The sequence below is a fragment of the Astyanax mexicanus genome, unplaced genomic scaffold, assembly GCF_023375975.1.
Source record: "Astyanax mexicanus isolate ESR-SI-001 unplaced genomic scaffold, AstMex3_surface scaffold_41, whole genome shotgun sequence".
Classification (NCBI taxonomy): Eukaryota; Metazoa; Chordata; class Actinopteri; order Characiformes; family Acestrorhamphidae; genus Astyanax; species Astyanax mexicanus.
In genome coordinates this window covers 1,135,579-1,152,500 of record NW_026040051.1, presented here as the reverse complement: position 1 = coordinate 1,152,500, position 16,922 = coordinate 1,135,579, and the positions used below count along the sequence as shown (strand labels likewise).

General features: G+C 48.1%; 1 protein-coding gene across 1 annotated transcript; it reads right to left on the bottom strand.

Annotated features, from left to right (window-relative positions):
• Positions 1-13,471: 13,471 nt before the first annotated feature.
• On the bottom strand, positions 13,472-16,922 carry LOC125794539 (uncharacterized). The gene is made up of 9 exons (XM_049473610.1): positions 16,827-16,922; positions 16,366-16,446; positions 15,564-16,242; positions 15,262-15,436; positions 14,938-15,161; positions 14,765-14,836; positions 14,521-14,684; positions 14,149-14,400; positions 13,472-14,055 (listed from the first exon to the last, which is right to left on the bottom strand). The coding sequence occupies exons 1-9, from the start codon at positions 16,920-16,922 to the stop codon at positions 13,918-13,920; spliced, it is 1,881 nt and encodes a 626-aa protein (XP_049329567.1). The 3' UTR covers positions 13,472-13,917.

Sequence of the window (16,922 nt, the reverse complement as noted above, 5' to 3'; positions counted from 1 at the left end):
GCGAGCTTAGCTTCCTGATGAGGTTCTGTGGGATGATGGTGTTGAATGCTGAACTGAAGTCTATAAACAGCATTCTGATGTAAGTGTCCTTCTTCTCCAGGTGGGTGAGGGAGAGATGAAGGGTGGTGGTGATGGCATCGTCCGTGGAGCGATTGGGACGATACGCAAACTGCAGTCGTGTCTTGATGTTTCTCATGACTAGCCTCTCGAAGCACTTCATGATGATGGGTGTAAGTGCAACGGGACGGTAGTCATTGAGGCAGGACACTGTGGACTTCTTCGGCACGGGAACGATGGTGGTGGACTTGAGGCACGTTGGGACAGTGGCGCTGCACAGGGAGATGTTGAAGATGTCCGTGAGAACATCTGTCAGCTGGTCTGCGCACTCCCTGAGCACTCTGCCGGGGATGTTGTCTGGAGCTTTTCATGGGTTGACTCTGCGCAGAGTGTTCCTCACATCCACTGCAGTCAGGCACAACACCTGCTCGTCCGGCTTGGGCATGGTCTTTCTCGCCATCGTGTTGTTTTGTGCCTCAAACCGTGCATAAAAGTTGTTCAGGGCATCAGGGAGGGAGGCATCACGTTCACAGGACGGTGGCATTGTCCTGTAGTTGGTGATTGCCTGGATGCCCTGCCACATACACCGCGCGTCACCCGTGTCCTTGAAGTGGCTGTGGATTCTCTGGGCGTGTGCGCACTTTGCCTCTCTGATGGCTCTTGACAGGTCGGCTCTCGCTTTCCTCAGGGCCACCTTGTCACCCACTCTGAAGGCGGAGTCACGGGTCCTCAGCAGCGCACGTACCTCAGCAGTCATCCAAGGCTTCTGGTTTGGGCATGTAGTGATGGTCTTGGAGACAGTGACATCATCAATACACTTGCTGATGTAGCCAGTGACTGATGCTGCATACTCCTCCAAATCAACAGAATAGCCTTCAGTAGCAGCCTCCCTAAACATGTCCCATGCAGTGCACTCAAAACAGTCCTGAAGGGCAGAGATGGAGCCTGCCGGCCAGGTTTTCACCTGCTTCTGAACTGGTCTGGAGCGTCTGATGAGTGGTGTGTATGTTGGAGTCAGCCAAACACACATGTGGTCCGAGAAAGCGAGGTGGGGGCGGGGCTCCGCCCGGTACGCCCTGGGGATGTTTGTGTAAACAAGATCCAGCGCGCTCGCTCCTCTCGTTGCAAAGTCCACATGTTGGTGGAATTTAGGGAGCACTGACTTGAGATTTGCGTGGTTGAAATCTCCGGCGATAATAAACAGTCCGTCTGGGTGTTTGTTCTGCAGATCGCTGATAGTCCGATAGAGTTCACACAGAGCCTCTTTAGCATTAGCACCAATGCTAGCGCTGGGTGGGATGTAGACAGCAGCTATTAGCACGGCGGAGAACTCCCGTACTAAATAAAAAGGTCTGCACTTGACTATCAGGAACTCCACCAGCGGAGAGCAGTGTTTGGCGACAGTCACAGCGTTGTTACACCATTCCGTGTTGATGTAAACACACACGCCTCCACCGCGGGTCTTCCCGGATAGAGTATAGTGCAGAGTATTCTGCAGAGTATAGTGTCTGACACACAATCCTTAAATCTAAAATTAATTTAGAGGCAACCCCAGAGGTGACATTTGGCCTACGTTAACTTCTGTGGCATGAAACTCTGCAGGCGATCATAAAGGCATGATTCTCTGATGGAAATCCCAGAGGGTCCAGTTGGACAGCATATTTTGATTTCAGACCTCTGGGTGCTCGAAGGAAGGAGTTTGGCCCACGTTAACTTCTGTGGCACGAAACTCTGCAGGCAACCCTAGAGGTGCTATATGGACAACATAGTGCAATTTCAGATGTCTGGGTTGTTGGGGGAAGGAGTTTGGCCTACGTTGACCTTTGTGAACCAAAACTTTACAGGCAATCCTACAAGTGCTATATGGACAACATATTTCGATTTCAGACCTCTAGGTGGTTGGGAGAAGGAGTTTGGCCTACGTTGACGTCTGTGGCACGAAACTCTGATAGCAACTCCAAAGGTGACAGTTGGACACTATACTGTGATTTCAGACCTCTTGGGAGTCAGGGGAAGCAGTTTGGCCCGCGTTGACTTCTGTGGCACAAAACTCTGCTGGCAACTCCAGAGGTACCAGTTGGACAACATACTGTGATTTCAGACCTCTTGGTGGTCGGGGGAAGGAGTGTGGCATACGATCACTTCAATGGCACGAAACTTTACAGAGAAAGCCAGATGTGCTATTTGGACATCGTATTCCAATTTCAGACCTCTGAGTTGTCAGGGGAAGGAGTTTGGCCTACGTTGACTTCAGTAACACGAAACTTTACAAACAACACCAGAAGTGCTATTCGGACAACATATTACAATTTCAGACCTCTGCGTTGTCAGGGGAAGGAGTTTGGCCTACATTGACTTCTGAGGCACGAAACTTTACAGGCAACCTCAAATGTGCTATCTGGACAAAATATTACAATTTCAGACCTCTGGGTTGTCGGGGGAAGGAGTTTGGCCTACGTTGACTTCAGTAACACGAAACTTTATAAACAACACCGGAAGTGCCATCCGGACAACATATCTCGATTTCAGACCTCTAGGTTGTCAGGGGAAGGAGTTTGGCCTACGTTGACTTCAATAACACGAAACTTTACAAACAACACCAGAAGTGCCATTCGGACAAAATATTTAAATTTCAGACCTCTAGGTTGTCGGGGGAAGGAGTTTGGCCTACGTTGACTTCTATGGCACGAAACTTTACAGGCAGCCTCAAATGTGCTATTCGGACAACATATTACAATTTCAGACCTCTGGGTTGTCGGGGGAAGGAGTTTGGCCTACGTTGACTTCAGTAACACGAAAATTTGTAAACAACACCAGAAGTGCCATTCGAACAACATATTTCGATTTCAGACCTTTGGGTTGTTGGGGAAAGGAGTTTGGCCTACGTTGACGTCAGTAACACGAAACTTTACAAACACCAGAAGTGCCATTCAGACAACATATTTAAATTTCAGACCTCTAGGTTGTCGGGGGAAGGAGTTTGGCCTACGTTGACTTCTATGGCACGAAACTTTACAGGCAGCCTCAAATGTGCTATCCGGACAACATATTACAATTTCAGACCTCTGTGTTGTCGGGGGAAGGAGTTTGGCCTATGTTGACTTCAGTAACACGAAACTTTACAAACAACACCAGAAGTGCCATTCGGACAACATATTTCGATTTCAGACCTTTGGGTTGTTGGGGGAAGGAGTTTGGCCTACGTTGACGTCAGTAACACGAAACTTTACAAACAACACCAGAAGTGCGATTCAGACAACATATTTAAATTTCAGACCTCTAGGTTGTCGGGAGAAGGAGTTTGGCCTACGTTGACTTCTGTGTAACGCAATTTTACAGGCAACCTCAAATGTGCTATCCGGACAACATATTACAATTTCAGACCTCTCGGTTGTCGGGGGAAGGAGTTTGGCCTACGTTGATTTCAGTAACACGAAACTTTGTAAACAACACCAGAAGTGCCATTCGGACAACATATTTAAATTTCAGACCTCTAGGTTGTCGGGGGAAGGAGTTTGGCCTACGTTGACTTCTATGGCACGAAACTTTACAGGCAACCTCAAATGTGCTATCCGGACAACATATTACAATTTCAGACCTCTGGGTTGTTGGGGGAAGGAGTTTGGCCTACGTTGACGTCAGTAACACGAAACTTTACAAACAACACCAGAAGTGCCATTCGAACAACATATTTCGATTTCAGACCTTTGGGTTGTTGGGGGAAGGAGTTTGGCCTACGTTGACGTCAGTAACACGAAACTTTACAAACAACACCAGAAGTGCCATTCAGACAACATATTTAAATTTCAGACCTCTAGGTTGTCGGGAGAAGGAGTTTGGCCTACGTTGACTTCTGTGTAACGCAATTTTACAGGCAACCTCAAATTTGCTATCCGGACAACATATTACAATTTCAGACCTCTCGGTTGTCGGGGGAAGGAGTTTGGCCTACGTTGATTTCAGTAACACGAAACTTTACAAACAACACCAGAAGTGCCATTCAGACAACATATTTAAATTTCAGACCTCTAGGTTGTCGGGGGGAGGAGTTTGGCCTACGTTGATTTCTATGGCACGAAACTTTACAGGCAACCTCAAATGTGCTATCCGGACAACATATTTCGATTTCAGACCTCTAGGTTGTCAGGGGAAGGAGTTTGGCCTACGTTGATTTCTATGGCACGAAACTTTACAGGCAACCTCAAATGTGCTATCCAGACAACATATTTCGATTTCAGACCTCTGGGTTGTCAGGGTAAGGAGTTTGGCCTACGTTGACTTCAATAACACGAAACTTTACAAACAACACCAGAAGTACCACTCAGACAGAAATTTACCAACACGTGAACATCCCAACGCGAGGTAATAATACGTTAGACAGCGTTTATTCCTCCGTGAAAGACGCTTACAGGGCATTCCCGCGCCCCCACCTCGGGCTTTCAGACCACATCTCCATCATGCTGGTCCCCGCATACCACCCCCCGCTGCGACGCTCCAAACCCACACAGAAGACCATCACTGTGTGGCCCAGTGACGGCGACGCTGTGCTGCAGGACTGCTTCGGCTGCACAGACTGGCAGGTCTTCAGGGATGCTGCTGAGTGTGAGGGGGAGCTGGATCTGGAGGAATACACATCTGCTGTTCTTGGGTACATCAGCAAGTGCACTGAGGATGTCACCACCACCAAGACTGTGACTTGCTACCCCAACCAGAAGCCCTGGCTGAACGCAGAGGTGCGTTCTCTGTTGAAAGCCAGGGATGCTGCCTTCAGGTCTGGAGACCCAGACGAACTCAGAAGGGCTAGAAGAGAGCTGACTGTTGGAGTTAAGAGGGCAAAAGCTGCATATGCTCAGAAAATCCAGGGACACTTTTCCTCCCAGGATCCACAGAGCATGTGGAGGGGCATCAAGTGCATCACGGACTACAAATCCAACGCTGCACAAAGCTCCAAAGACCCATCCCTGCCTGAGGTTCTCAACAAGTTCTACGCCCGCTTTGAGAATCCTGACACCCCCCCCAGCACCAGACTCCCACACTCACCAGGAGAGGAGCCCCTCAGCGTGACACCAGCAGAAGTAAGGAGAACGCTGAGAAGGATCAACCCCCGAAAAGCTGCTGGCCCGGACAACATCCCCGGACGGGTGCTAAGAGACTGCGCAGACCAGCTCTCGGACGTCCTGGCCGACATTTTCAACGCGTCCCTCATCCAGGCAGCTGTCCCCACTTGCCTGAAGACCGCCACCATCATCCCAGTCCCCAAGAGCTCCGCAGTGACAGGTCTGAATGACTACCGGCCAGTGGCCCTCACTCCGATAGTCACAAAGTGCTTTGAAAGACTGGTTCAGACCCACATCAAAGCCACCATCAACGTCACTGTGGATCCACACCAGTATGCATACAGGAAGAACCGATCCACAGAGGATGCCATCTCCTCCGTGGTCCACACTGCCCTCACCCACCTGGAGCAGAAGGATTCCTACGTCCGTATGCTCTTTGTGGACTTCACATCCGCTTTCAACACCATGATTCCACAGACCCTGATAAATAAACTCTCCTCACTAGGACTGAGCTCTTCGCTGTGCAACTGGGTCCTAGACTTCCTGACCAACAGGCCGCAGTCTGTGAGAATTCACAACATCTCCTCCCCCACTATAATCCTCAGCACTGGCTCCCCTCAGGGCTGTGTGCTGAGCCCCCTCCTGTTCACACTGCTCACATATGACTGCTCACCTCTCCATCCAGGCTGTCATATTGTGAAGTTTGCAGACGACACAGCAGTGGTTGGATGCATCACAAACAGAGATGAGTCCAGCTACAGGCAGGAGGTGGAACACCTGGAGGGTTGGTGCAGAGAGAACAACCTCTGCATCAACGTAAAGAAGACGAAGGAGATGATTGTGGACTTCAGAAGAGGCCAGCATGCCCACCTCCCCCTGCACATTGGAGGATCTGCGGTGGAAGTGGTCGACAGCTACAGGTACTTAGGGGTGCACCTGAGCAGCAACCTCACCTGGAGCAACAACACCTCCACTCTGGTCAGGAAGGCACATCAGCGGCTCTACTTCCTCAGGAGGCTGAGACGAGCTGGACTCGGGAGCGCAGTCCTCACCTCCTTCTACAGATGTGTGGTGGAGAGCGTCGTGTGCTCCAGCATCAACGTGTGGCATGGAAGCTGCTCTGCTGCAGACAGGAAAGCTCTGCAGAGGGTGGTGAAGGCTGCACAGAGGATTGTTGGAGTCAGCTTCCCCAGCACCATGGACATCTACACCTCCAGATGCAGGAAGAGGGCCACCTGCATCAGGAAGGATCCCACCCACCCAGCACACGCACTTTTTGTCCCGCTTCCCTCAGGACGGAGGCTGCGGAGCATCAAGTGCAAAACAACAAGACTCAGAAACAGCTTCATTCCGGAAGCTGTAAGACTCTTAAACTCCACTTAACAACACACTGCACTGACACCAAGGACAATTACTGTACAAACACGGTCACTTTACTTGCACTGAGACACTTTATTTTCTACTGCTCTAATTCATTTCATGCTGCTATAGCACATTTGCACTCTGGACTTGTTGTTACAACCTGTCTACTCTTTCTATTTATTTCATTTGGGGTATTTATCTTTAACTATTTTGTATATTCTATTTTTATTGTATTCCTTTATTGTACTTTTATCTATATATCTATTTAATAACAGCTCCTGGGTGTAAACTGGATCGTGAGATCACAATTTCGTTCCACCTCATGTACCACATAAGATGCGAATGACAATAAAATCTCCTTGATTCCTTGAATCCTTGAAGACAACATATTTAAATTTCAGACCTCTAGGTTGTCGGGGGAAGGAGTTTGGCCTATGTTGACTTCTGTTGCACGAAACTTTATAAACAACACCAGAAGTGCTATTCGGACAACATATTACAATTTCAGACCTGTGGATTGTCGGGGGATGGAGTTTGGCCTACGTTGACACTCAGAAACTAAGATGGCGGCGCGTGCACACGCTGCGGCTTCTCGCTCTCCCGAGGATACAGCGCTTTCGTGTTTTTTGTCCTGTTTTTGTACGTCTTTGTCATGCGTTCACGTCCTGAAACGCACCTACAGCCGTGAGTTTCTGCTGGAAGCCGGTAGAAACTCACTTTTGGATTTAAACCGCGATCTCCGAGAAGAGCTGCGAGCCTGCGGCGTGCTCCGGACACCCGCACCCCCACCGACCCCCACCGCTGCAGCTCGCCCACAATGGAAGCGCCACAGGCGGCGGGAGAGACGGCAGAAGCGCGGTAAGCGGGGAGGTATCCGAGCGAGGCTAGCAGCTAGCCCACACAAGCCAGCTATCCCCACCATGCTTTTGGCGAATGTAAGATCGTTGGACAATAAACTGGACTACATCCGCTTACTTCAGTCAACTCAGAAGACCGTGAGAGACTGTTGTGTTTATATTTTCACGGAAACTTGGCTCAACAACAGTGTCCCGGACCATGCCGTTCAGCTGGAGAGGCTAACATGCTATCGGGCAGACCGCGCGCTAGCTGACGGAGGTAAGAGCCGCGGCGGCGGACTCTGTGTTTACATCAGCGATGCTTGGTGTCGGAACGTTGTTGTGGTCTGTAAACACTGCTCACCGGTAGTGGAACTGATGATTATCAAATGCCGTCCGTTCTATCTACCGAGAGATTTCTCCGCCGTGCTGATCGCTGCTGTTTACATCCCTCCGACCTCCAACAACAGCGTGAGGAGTGAAGCACTGAATGAACTGTACCAGTTCATCAGTGAGCAGCAGACAGCACACCCAGATGCTTTTCTCATTCTGGCTGGAGATTTCAACCATGCAGACCCAAAGAGTGTGTTTTCTGGACTTTTTAAACACATAGACTTTCCAACCAGGGGAAACAACACTTTGGACCAGGTCTTTACTACAAAAAGAGGGGCTTACAGAGCCTCCCCCCTCCCCCACCTCGGAGCGTCTGACCACCTCACCATTATGCTAATGCCAGCTTACAGACCACTGGTTAAAGTCTCCAAACCAGTTCTGAAGCAGGTACGAGTGTGGCCAGAGGGTTCCTCAGAGGCACTTCAGGACTGTTTCAGCACAACAGACTGGAACATGTTTAGAGAGGCTGCCACCCACAACAACTCCACGGACATTCAGGAGTACACAGGAACTGTCTCTGCCTACATCACCAAGTGCATTGATGATGTAACCGACCTCAAGACCATCACTGTTCGGGCTAATCAGAAGCCATGGCTGACAGGAGAGGTCCACAAGCTCCTGAAGGCTAGAAATGCAGCCTTCACAGCTGGAGACCAGGCAGGCCTGAGGACAGCCAGGGCCAACCTGTCCCGCGGCATCAGGAAAGCTAAGAGGCAGTACTCCAAGAAGATATCCCAACGCTTCAGCGACAGCAGAGACACACGGAACCTGTGGCAAGGGATTCAGTCTATCACAGGCTACAAACCCCATCCACAGACCTGCAACAGCGACACATCTCTGCTGAACGACCTGAATGGATTCTTCGCAAGGTTCGAGCCACTCAACAACACACCCGCCCAGAAATCCATCCCTCCTCCTGGTGACCAGGTGCTAACGCTCTCCCAAGACAGTGTGAGGAGAGCATTCAGCAGGATCAATGCTCGAAAATCTCCTGGTCCTGACAACATTCCTGGTCGTGTGCTGAAGGACTGTGCCTGGGAACTCGCAGAGGTTTATACGGACATCTACAACACCTCTCTGAGTCAGGCGGTGGTTCCCACATGCTTCAAAGCCACCACCATCATCCCTGTCCCTAAGAAGGCATCGCCATCCTGTCTCAACGACTATCGTCCGGTTGCACTCACCCCCATCCTCATGAAGTGCTTCGAACGACTAGTCATGCACCATATCAAGTCTTCACTCCCCTCCTCCCTGGACCCCTACCAGTTTGCATATCGGTCAAATCGCTCGACCGATGATGCCATCTCCACTGTTCTCCACTCAGCCCTCACACACCTGGACAAGAAAGACACCTACGTCAGAATGCTGTTTGTTGACTTCAGTTCAGCATTCAACACAATCATCCCCCAACAGCTCATACACAAACTGGACAGTCTGGGGCTGAGCACTTCCCTGTGCAACTGGCTGTTGGACTTCCTGACTGGTAGACCACAGGCAGTGCGGGTTGGCAGCAACACATCCAGCATCACCACACTGAACACAGGGGCTCCCCAAGGATGTGTACTGAGCCCCCTCCTGTTCACTCTGCTGACCCACGACTGCACACCAGAACACACCTCCAACCTCTTTGTCAAGTTTGCGGATGACACGACGGTGGTGGGTCTCATCAGCAACAACGATGAGTCACACTACAGGAGCGAGGTGAGCCGCCTGGCCTCCTGGTGCAAACACAACAATCTCTCTCTGAACACAGAGAAGACTAAGGAGATTGTTGTGGACTTCAGGAGAACTCACACACTGCACACTCCTCTGTCCATCAACGGAACTGCTGTGGAGAGGGTGAGCAGCACCAAGTTCCTGGGTGTGCACGTCACAGAGGACCTCTCCTGGAGCACCAACTCAGCATCACTGGCCAGGAAGGCAAACCAGCGTCTCTACTTTCTCCGCAAGCTGAGAAGAGCTGGAGCCCCCACCCCCATCATGACCACTTTCTACAGAGGGGCCATCGAAAGCATCCTGACCAGCTGTTTCACCGTGTGGTACGGGGCCTGCACAGCATCCTGCCGCAGGACCCTCCAGCGCATCGTGAGAGCAGCTGAGAAGATCGTTGGCACCTCTCTCCCCTCCCTTCAGGACCTGTACAGCTCCCGCCTCACGCGGAAAGCCCTCCGTCTGGCTGGAGATCCCTCCCACCCACTACACAGCTTCTTCAGCCTGCTGCCATCAGGGAGAAGACTGCGGAGTCTCGTGTCTAGGACCAGCAGACTGCGAGACAGCCCCATCCATCAGGCTGTGAGGATGCTGAACTCTCTTCCCGCACTACCCCCCATCCCAATCCTGCCCACAGCACACACACTCATCATCCTGACCCCACATCCTCCCACCAACACAGTACTGAAACTCTGCACTAGAACACACACAGTACTGTAACTTTTGTAAAAGGACCTGCACTACACACCCAATACCTGCACTACTGTTACGCTGCACTGTCATACACACTTTAATTCCCCAAGAACTGGGAACTTTACCAGTCTTAAGCTAGATACAACATTGCACTACTGTTATACGGGTTCTATTTATATTGTCACTTGATCTTAATCACCATTAATATTGCACTATTATCTTCTGTCTCACAAATGTCTATTGTGTTTTTGTTGTATTGTACATATAGTGTCTCCCACTCATTTAGATTTAGATTATATATTTATTTCTTTTTATTTCTATTTATATATCTATTTCACCCCACCACTACTGCACCTTGTTCTGTCTCATGTATGTCTGTGTCCCTGCTGCTGTATTGTACACATAGTGTCTCCCCTTTTTCTTTATTTTTCTTTATTATCCATTATCTGTACTTGCTGTAAAATTGGGAAGGAGAGTAACGTAATTTCAATTCTATGTATGTCCTGTACATATGCAGCATTGACAATAAAACTACTTGACTTGACTTGAGTAACACGAAACTTTGTAAACAACACCAGAAGTGCCATTCGGATAAAATATTTAAATTTCAGACCTCTAGGTTGTCGGGGGAAGGAGTTTGGCCTACGTTGACTTCAGCAACACGAAACTTTACAAACAACACCAGAAGTGCTATTCGTACAACATATTACAATTTCAGACCTCTGCATTGTCAGGGGAAGGAGTTTGGCCTACGTTGACTTCTGTGGCACGAAACTTTACAGGCAACCTCACATGTGCTATCCGGACAAAATATTACAATTTCAGACCTCTGAGTTGTCGGGGGAAGGAGTTTGGCCTACGTTGACTTCAGTAACACGAAACTTTACAAACAACACCAGAAGTGCCATTCAGACAACATATTACAATTTCAGACCTCTGGGTTGTTGGGGGAAGGAGTTTGGCCTACGTTGACTTCTGTGGCACGAAACTTTACAGGCAACCTCAAATGTGCTATCCGGACAACATATTTCAATTTCAGACCTCTGAGTTGTCGGGGGAAGGAGTTTGGCCTACGTTGACTTCAGTAACACGAAACTTTACAAACAACACCAGAAGTGCCATTCAGACAACATATTTAAATTTCAGACCTCTAGGTTGTCGGGGGAAGGAGTTTGGCCTACGTTGACTTCAGCCACAGGAAACTTTATAAACAACACCGGAAGTGCCATTCGGACAAAATATTTAAATTTCAGACCTCTAGGTTGTTGGGGGAAGGAGTTTGGCCTACGTTGATTTCTATGGCACGAAACTTTACAGGCAACCTCAAATGTGCTATCCGGACAACATATGACAATTTCAGACCTCTGGGTTGTCGGGGGAAGGAGTTTGGCCTACGTTGATTTCTATGGCACGAAACTTTACAAACAACATCAGAAGTGGCATTCAGACAACATATTTCAATTTCATACCTCTGGGATGTCGGGAGAAGGAGTTTGGCCTACGTTGACTTCAGTAACACGAAACTTTACAAGCAACACCAAAAATGCCATTCAGACACCATATTTCAATTTCAGACCTCTAGGTTGTCGGGGGAAGGAGTTTGGCCTACATTGACTTCAGCCAGAGGAAACTTTATAAACAACACCGGAAGTGCCATTCGGACAAAATATTTAAATTTCAGACTTCTAGGTTGTTGGGGGAAGGAGTTTGGCCTACTTTGATTTCTATGGCACGAAACTTTACAGGCAACCTCAAATGTGCTATCCGGACAACATATTTCGATTTCAGACATCTAGATTGTCGGGGGAAGGAGTTTGGCCTACGTTGACTTCAGTAACACGAAACTTTGTAAACAACACCAAAATTGCCATTCGGACAACATATTTAAATTTCAGACCTCTAGGTTGTCGGGGGAAGGAGTTTTGCCTACATTGACTTCTATGGCACGAAACTTTACAGGCAACCTCAAATGTGCTATCCAGACAACATATTACAATTTCAGACCTCTGGGATGTTGGGGGAAGGAGTTTGGCCTACGTTGACTTCTGTGGCACGAAACTTTACAGGCAACCTCAAATGTGCTAACCGGACAACATATTACAATTTCAGACCTCTGGGTTGTCGGGGGAAGGAGATTGGCCTACGTTGATTTCTATAGCACGAAACTTTACAGGCAACCTCAAATGTGCTATCCGGACAACATATTACAATTTCAGACCTCTGGGTTGTCGGGGGCAGGAGTTTGGCCTACGTTAACTTCAGCAACACGAAACTTTAAAAACAACACCAGAAGTGCTATTCGTACAACATATTACAATTTCAGACCTCTGCGTTGTCAGTGGAAGGAGTTTGGCCTACGTTGACTTCTGTGACACGAATCTTTACAGGCAACGTCACATGTGCTATCCGGACAACATATTTCAATTTCAGACCTCTAGGTTGTCGGGGGAAGGAGTTTGGCCTACATTGACTTCAGCCAGAGGAAACTTTATAAACAACACCGGAAGTGCCATTCGGACAAAATATTTAAATTTCAGACTTCTAGGTTGTTGGGGGAAGGAGTTTGGCCTACGTTGATTTCTATAGCACGAAACTTTACAGGCAACCTCAAATGTGCTATCCGGACAACATATTACAATTTCAGACCTCTGGGTTGTCGGGGGCAGGAGTTTGGCCTACGTTAACTTCAGCAACACGAAACTTTAAAAACAACACCAGAAGTGCTATTCGTACAACATATTACAATTTCAGACCTCTGCGTTGTCAGTGGAAGGAGTTTGGCCTACGTTGACTTCTGTGACACGAAACTTTACAGGCAACGTCACATGTGCTATCCGGACAACATATTTCGATTTCAGACATCTAGGTTGTCGGGGGAAGGAGTTTGGCCTACGTTGACTTCAGTAACACGAAACTTTGTAAACAACACCAAAATTGCCATTCGGACAACATATTTAAATTTCAGACCTCTAGGTTGTCGGGGGAAGGAGTTTGGCCTACATTGACTTCTATGGCACGAAACTTTACAGGCAACCTCACATGTGCTATTCGGACAACATATTACAATTTCAGACCTCTGGGTTGTCTGGGGAAGGAGTTTGGCCTACGTTGACTTCTGTGACACGAAACTTTACAGGCAACCTCACATGTGCTATTCGGACAACATATTACAATTTCAGACCTCTGGGTTGTCGGGGGAAGGAGTTTGGCCTACGTTGACTTCAGTAACACGAAACTTTGTAAACAACACCAGAAGTGCCATTCGGACAACATATTTAAATTTCAGACCTCTAGGTTGTCGGGGGAAGGAGTTTGGCCTACATTGACTTCTGTGGCACGAAACTTTACAGGCCACCTCAAATGTGCTAACCGGACAACATATTACAATTTCAGACCTCTGGGTTGTCGGGGGAAGGAGTTTGGCCTACGTTGACTTCTGTGGCACGAAACTTTACAGGCCACCTCAAATGTGCTAACCGGACAACATATTACAATTTCAGACCTCTGGGTTGTCGGGGGAAGGAGTTTGGCCTACGTTGATTTCTATAGCACGAAACATTACAGGCAACCTCAAATGTGCTATCCGGACAACATATTACAATTTCAGACCTCTGGGTTGTCGGGGGAAGGAGTTTGGCCTACGTTGACTTCTATGGCACGAAACTTTACAGGCAACCTCAAATGTGCTATCCGGACAACATATTTCGATTTCAGACCTCTAGGTTGTCAGGGGAAGGAGTTTGGCCTACGTTGACTTCTATGGCACGAAACTTTACAGGCAACCTCAAATGTGCTATCCGGACAACATATTACAATTTCAGACCTCTGGGTTGTCTGGGGAAGGAGTTTTGAGTGTTGAGTGGCAGGTAGAACTTTGCTGCCACAGCTTCGCTGTGGCACATCTGCCTGTGCACAGCTGCCTTCTTAGAAGGGCTTAGGTCCTTAGTCTGAAAAAAAATCAAACAAATAAGCAAATTATTAAAACTTGAGTTCAGTCTAGCCTTGGTTGTTTAGTGTATGTCAATAGCCCATGTACTTACGTAGTGCACCACTGAAGTTCGGAGGTTACGGAACGTAAAGGAGCCCTTCAGCCCCATCTTCTTCCACTCCTTCTGGAAGTAATACAGAAGCTTTCTGCATTTTCCTCCAGAAGCAGAAAAGAAGAAGTAGGGGCTGTCGGACCCCTCAAAGTTGTCTCGCATGTCAAGCAGGGACATGAACCAGCTGTATTCCTTTTCGTTCACTGACACCTGAGCATGCCCATAGGTGCCCGCAGATTTGTGGCTTTGAACCTATGAGAAAGGGGAAAATAAAAAACATAAAAATAAAGAAGCTGTAAACATCCGTTTAGGGACAAAGTTCACAAAAGTGTGGCTGTTCACCAAACTGTATTTTGATCAAATAACACATACCTCAATGATGCTGCGGTTGTCCTCAAGTTCGGCCTCTCGGACCTCGGACACGAGCATGTTTGCCATCACCCCTGTCCGATGTCCAGAGAGGCTGATGAAGTACCCCGCCAACAGACCGAACACTTCACAGAGTCCCTTTCTGGAAGGATCCTTCTCCAATGCACCTATGAAAAGGATATGGCACTAAGTATGCTTGTATTAAAAGAACAATTTTTTAGCCTTTTTTCATAAAAATAATACTTACTCAGTTTCATGGGAAGGATCCTCCGCGCCTTCTTTCTAAAGGCTTTTGAAGAGTCAATTGGCACTATATTTCCTGTAGAATAAAGAACACATAAAAAAATAATAATTACAACAGTGTTTAGGTAAACAAAAAAAAAAAAAATAATAATAATAATAAAATAATTAGATACTTACTTCGGCCGGCTTTCCGGATCTTCTGCCGGTGAATCGTCACATCTCTGTGGAGGTCCCTCAGCCGCTGTTTGAGCTGGCTCAGGAGGCGATCAAAGGCCTTATCACTGACCTTTGTGACCCCGACCGGCTGGTCTTTCAGGAAGAGCACGAATTTCCTAATATTTATTAGGTTCACCCTGATAGTAGTTGGCTTCATGCCATCCTCCTTTAGGACCTGCACCCAGCTAAAATAAATACATAATAGAACAAAGCAAACAGTTAATAAAAAGTAAAAAAAAATAATAATAATAATAATAATAAATAAAGTATTTAACAAATACTTACTCAGATACTACTTTGGCTTCCTTAAGGAAGGCAAAGTCCCCTCTCAACAGCTGCCCCTCTCCTGAAAAAAGCAGGAAACGCCGTACGTGGCTGCGGCACGTGTTTCCGTTGTCTTTTACTTTACTGCTCGGGTTAGACCCGACACAGTATAGAAAAAAGTCATTGAGCATTTGTTCTGTAACACACAGGTAATAAAACTTTGTTAAAATGTTATTAAACAGTCATTACAATAAATAAAACATTCAGTTAAAATTCTAAAACAATTTTGTATAAACAGGTAGAATGAACATATATGCACTTACCATATTTGGGGTTATGCTCATCTTCAAAGGAGTCTTTTCTTGTAAACTTTTTCCTTGTCTTCTTCTGGGGGCTTGACATATAGAGCCGGACCAGCCGGGCCAGCTCTTCGTCTCGTGACTTGCAGTCCTGCCTGGGGCAGGCCCCCGGACTCAGCCCCAAACGTGCCATAAGCTCCATATTTTGGCGGCGGAGGTCCTCCTTCTCCCTATCGCAAGCCTCATTCCCGCAGGATGTGCATGGGATGAAGGGGTCCTCCCCGCCGCTTGCCCCGCCTCTGCTTGCAGCTCCTCCGCTAGCCGCGCCGCTGCCGCTTGCCGCTCCGTCGCCGCTTGCCGCTCCGTCGCCGCTTGCCGCTCCGTCGCCGCCGCTTGCCGCTCCGTCGCCGCTTGCCGCTCCGTCGCCGCTTGCCCCGCCGCCGCCGCTTGCCCCGCCGCCGCTGCTGCTTGCCGCGCCGCCGCTGCTTCCCGCTATGCTTCCTCGTCCTCCGCCGCCTCCGCGACTGGTGGACGGCCCGCCGATGGCCCCCCCGCTGGTGCCCAGCCCGGCACTTGCTGGCCCGATCCCCACATCAAGCACGCTGACCATGGGTATGGCCGGGGAGGACGCCCTTAGCTTGGCCAGCTGTTGCAGAACGTAGTTCTGTTTACATTTTTGGATCTGCCACTGTGCTTTTGGGAGCTATAAAGTAAACAAACGTATAAAAAAGTATTCACTAAGCATGTTACTACCAATGTACAACTAATTCAATTCAGAATGCTAAATATATATACACATATAAACATATATATTAGTTTTACATGCCTCAATATCGCCGTGGCAGTCCACATAGTGGCGATCCAAACGCTTCACTGTTTTGCCACATCCTAGCTCCTGGCAGACGAACTGCCCAGAGACACTAAACATCAAAAAAAACATTAATATTACTTCAATCCTATACAAATGTACTCGGATAACACGTTTTTTTAAACTAATTAAGCATCAAGTGTAACTATTACTAGCCTAATATGCGTAAATAAATGAGTTTTTACCGTCCGCTGGAGAGGCTAAGCAATAGCAGCTTCTCCTCGTTTGCAACGTTATGAATGCCTGAGAGGTGTTTAGGCAAGTTGCTATACACCACATGGCACAAAGGGCACAACTGTTGTCTCATTTCTGCCACAAAACATAAGCAACATCAAAACAATCACTTTAGGTTAAGACAAATCCGTTTTTATTCTAATTTATCACTAAAATCTGAAGAGCTCTAATGTAACGCTACTTACTTGGTCAAACTCCGACGACTCCACTGACTGACGAATACGCTTACTCACTGTAACAAAGAGGACTCCACTGACGCATGCGCTCTTCGGGTGTCGCAT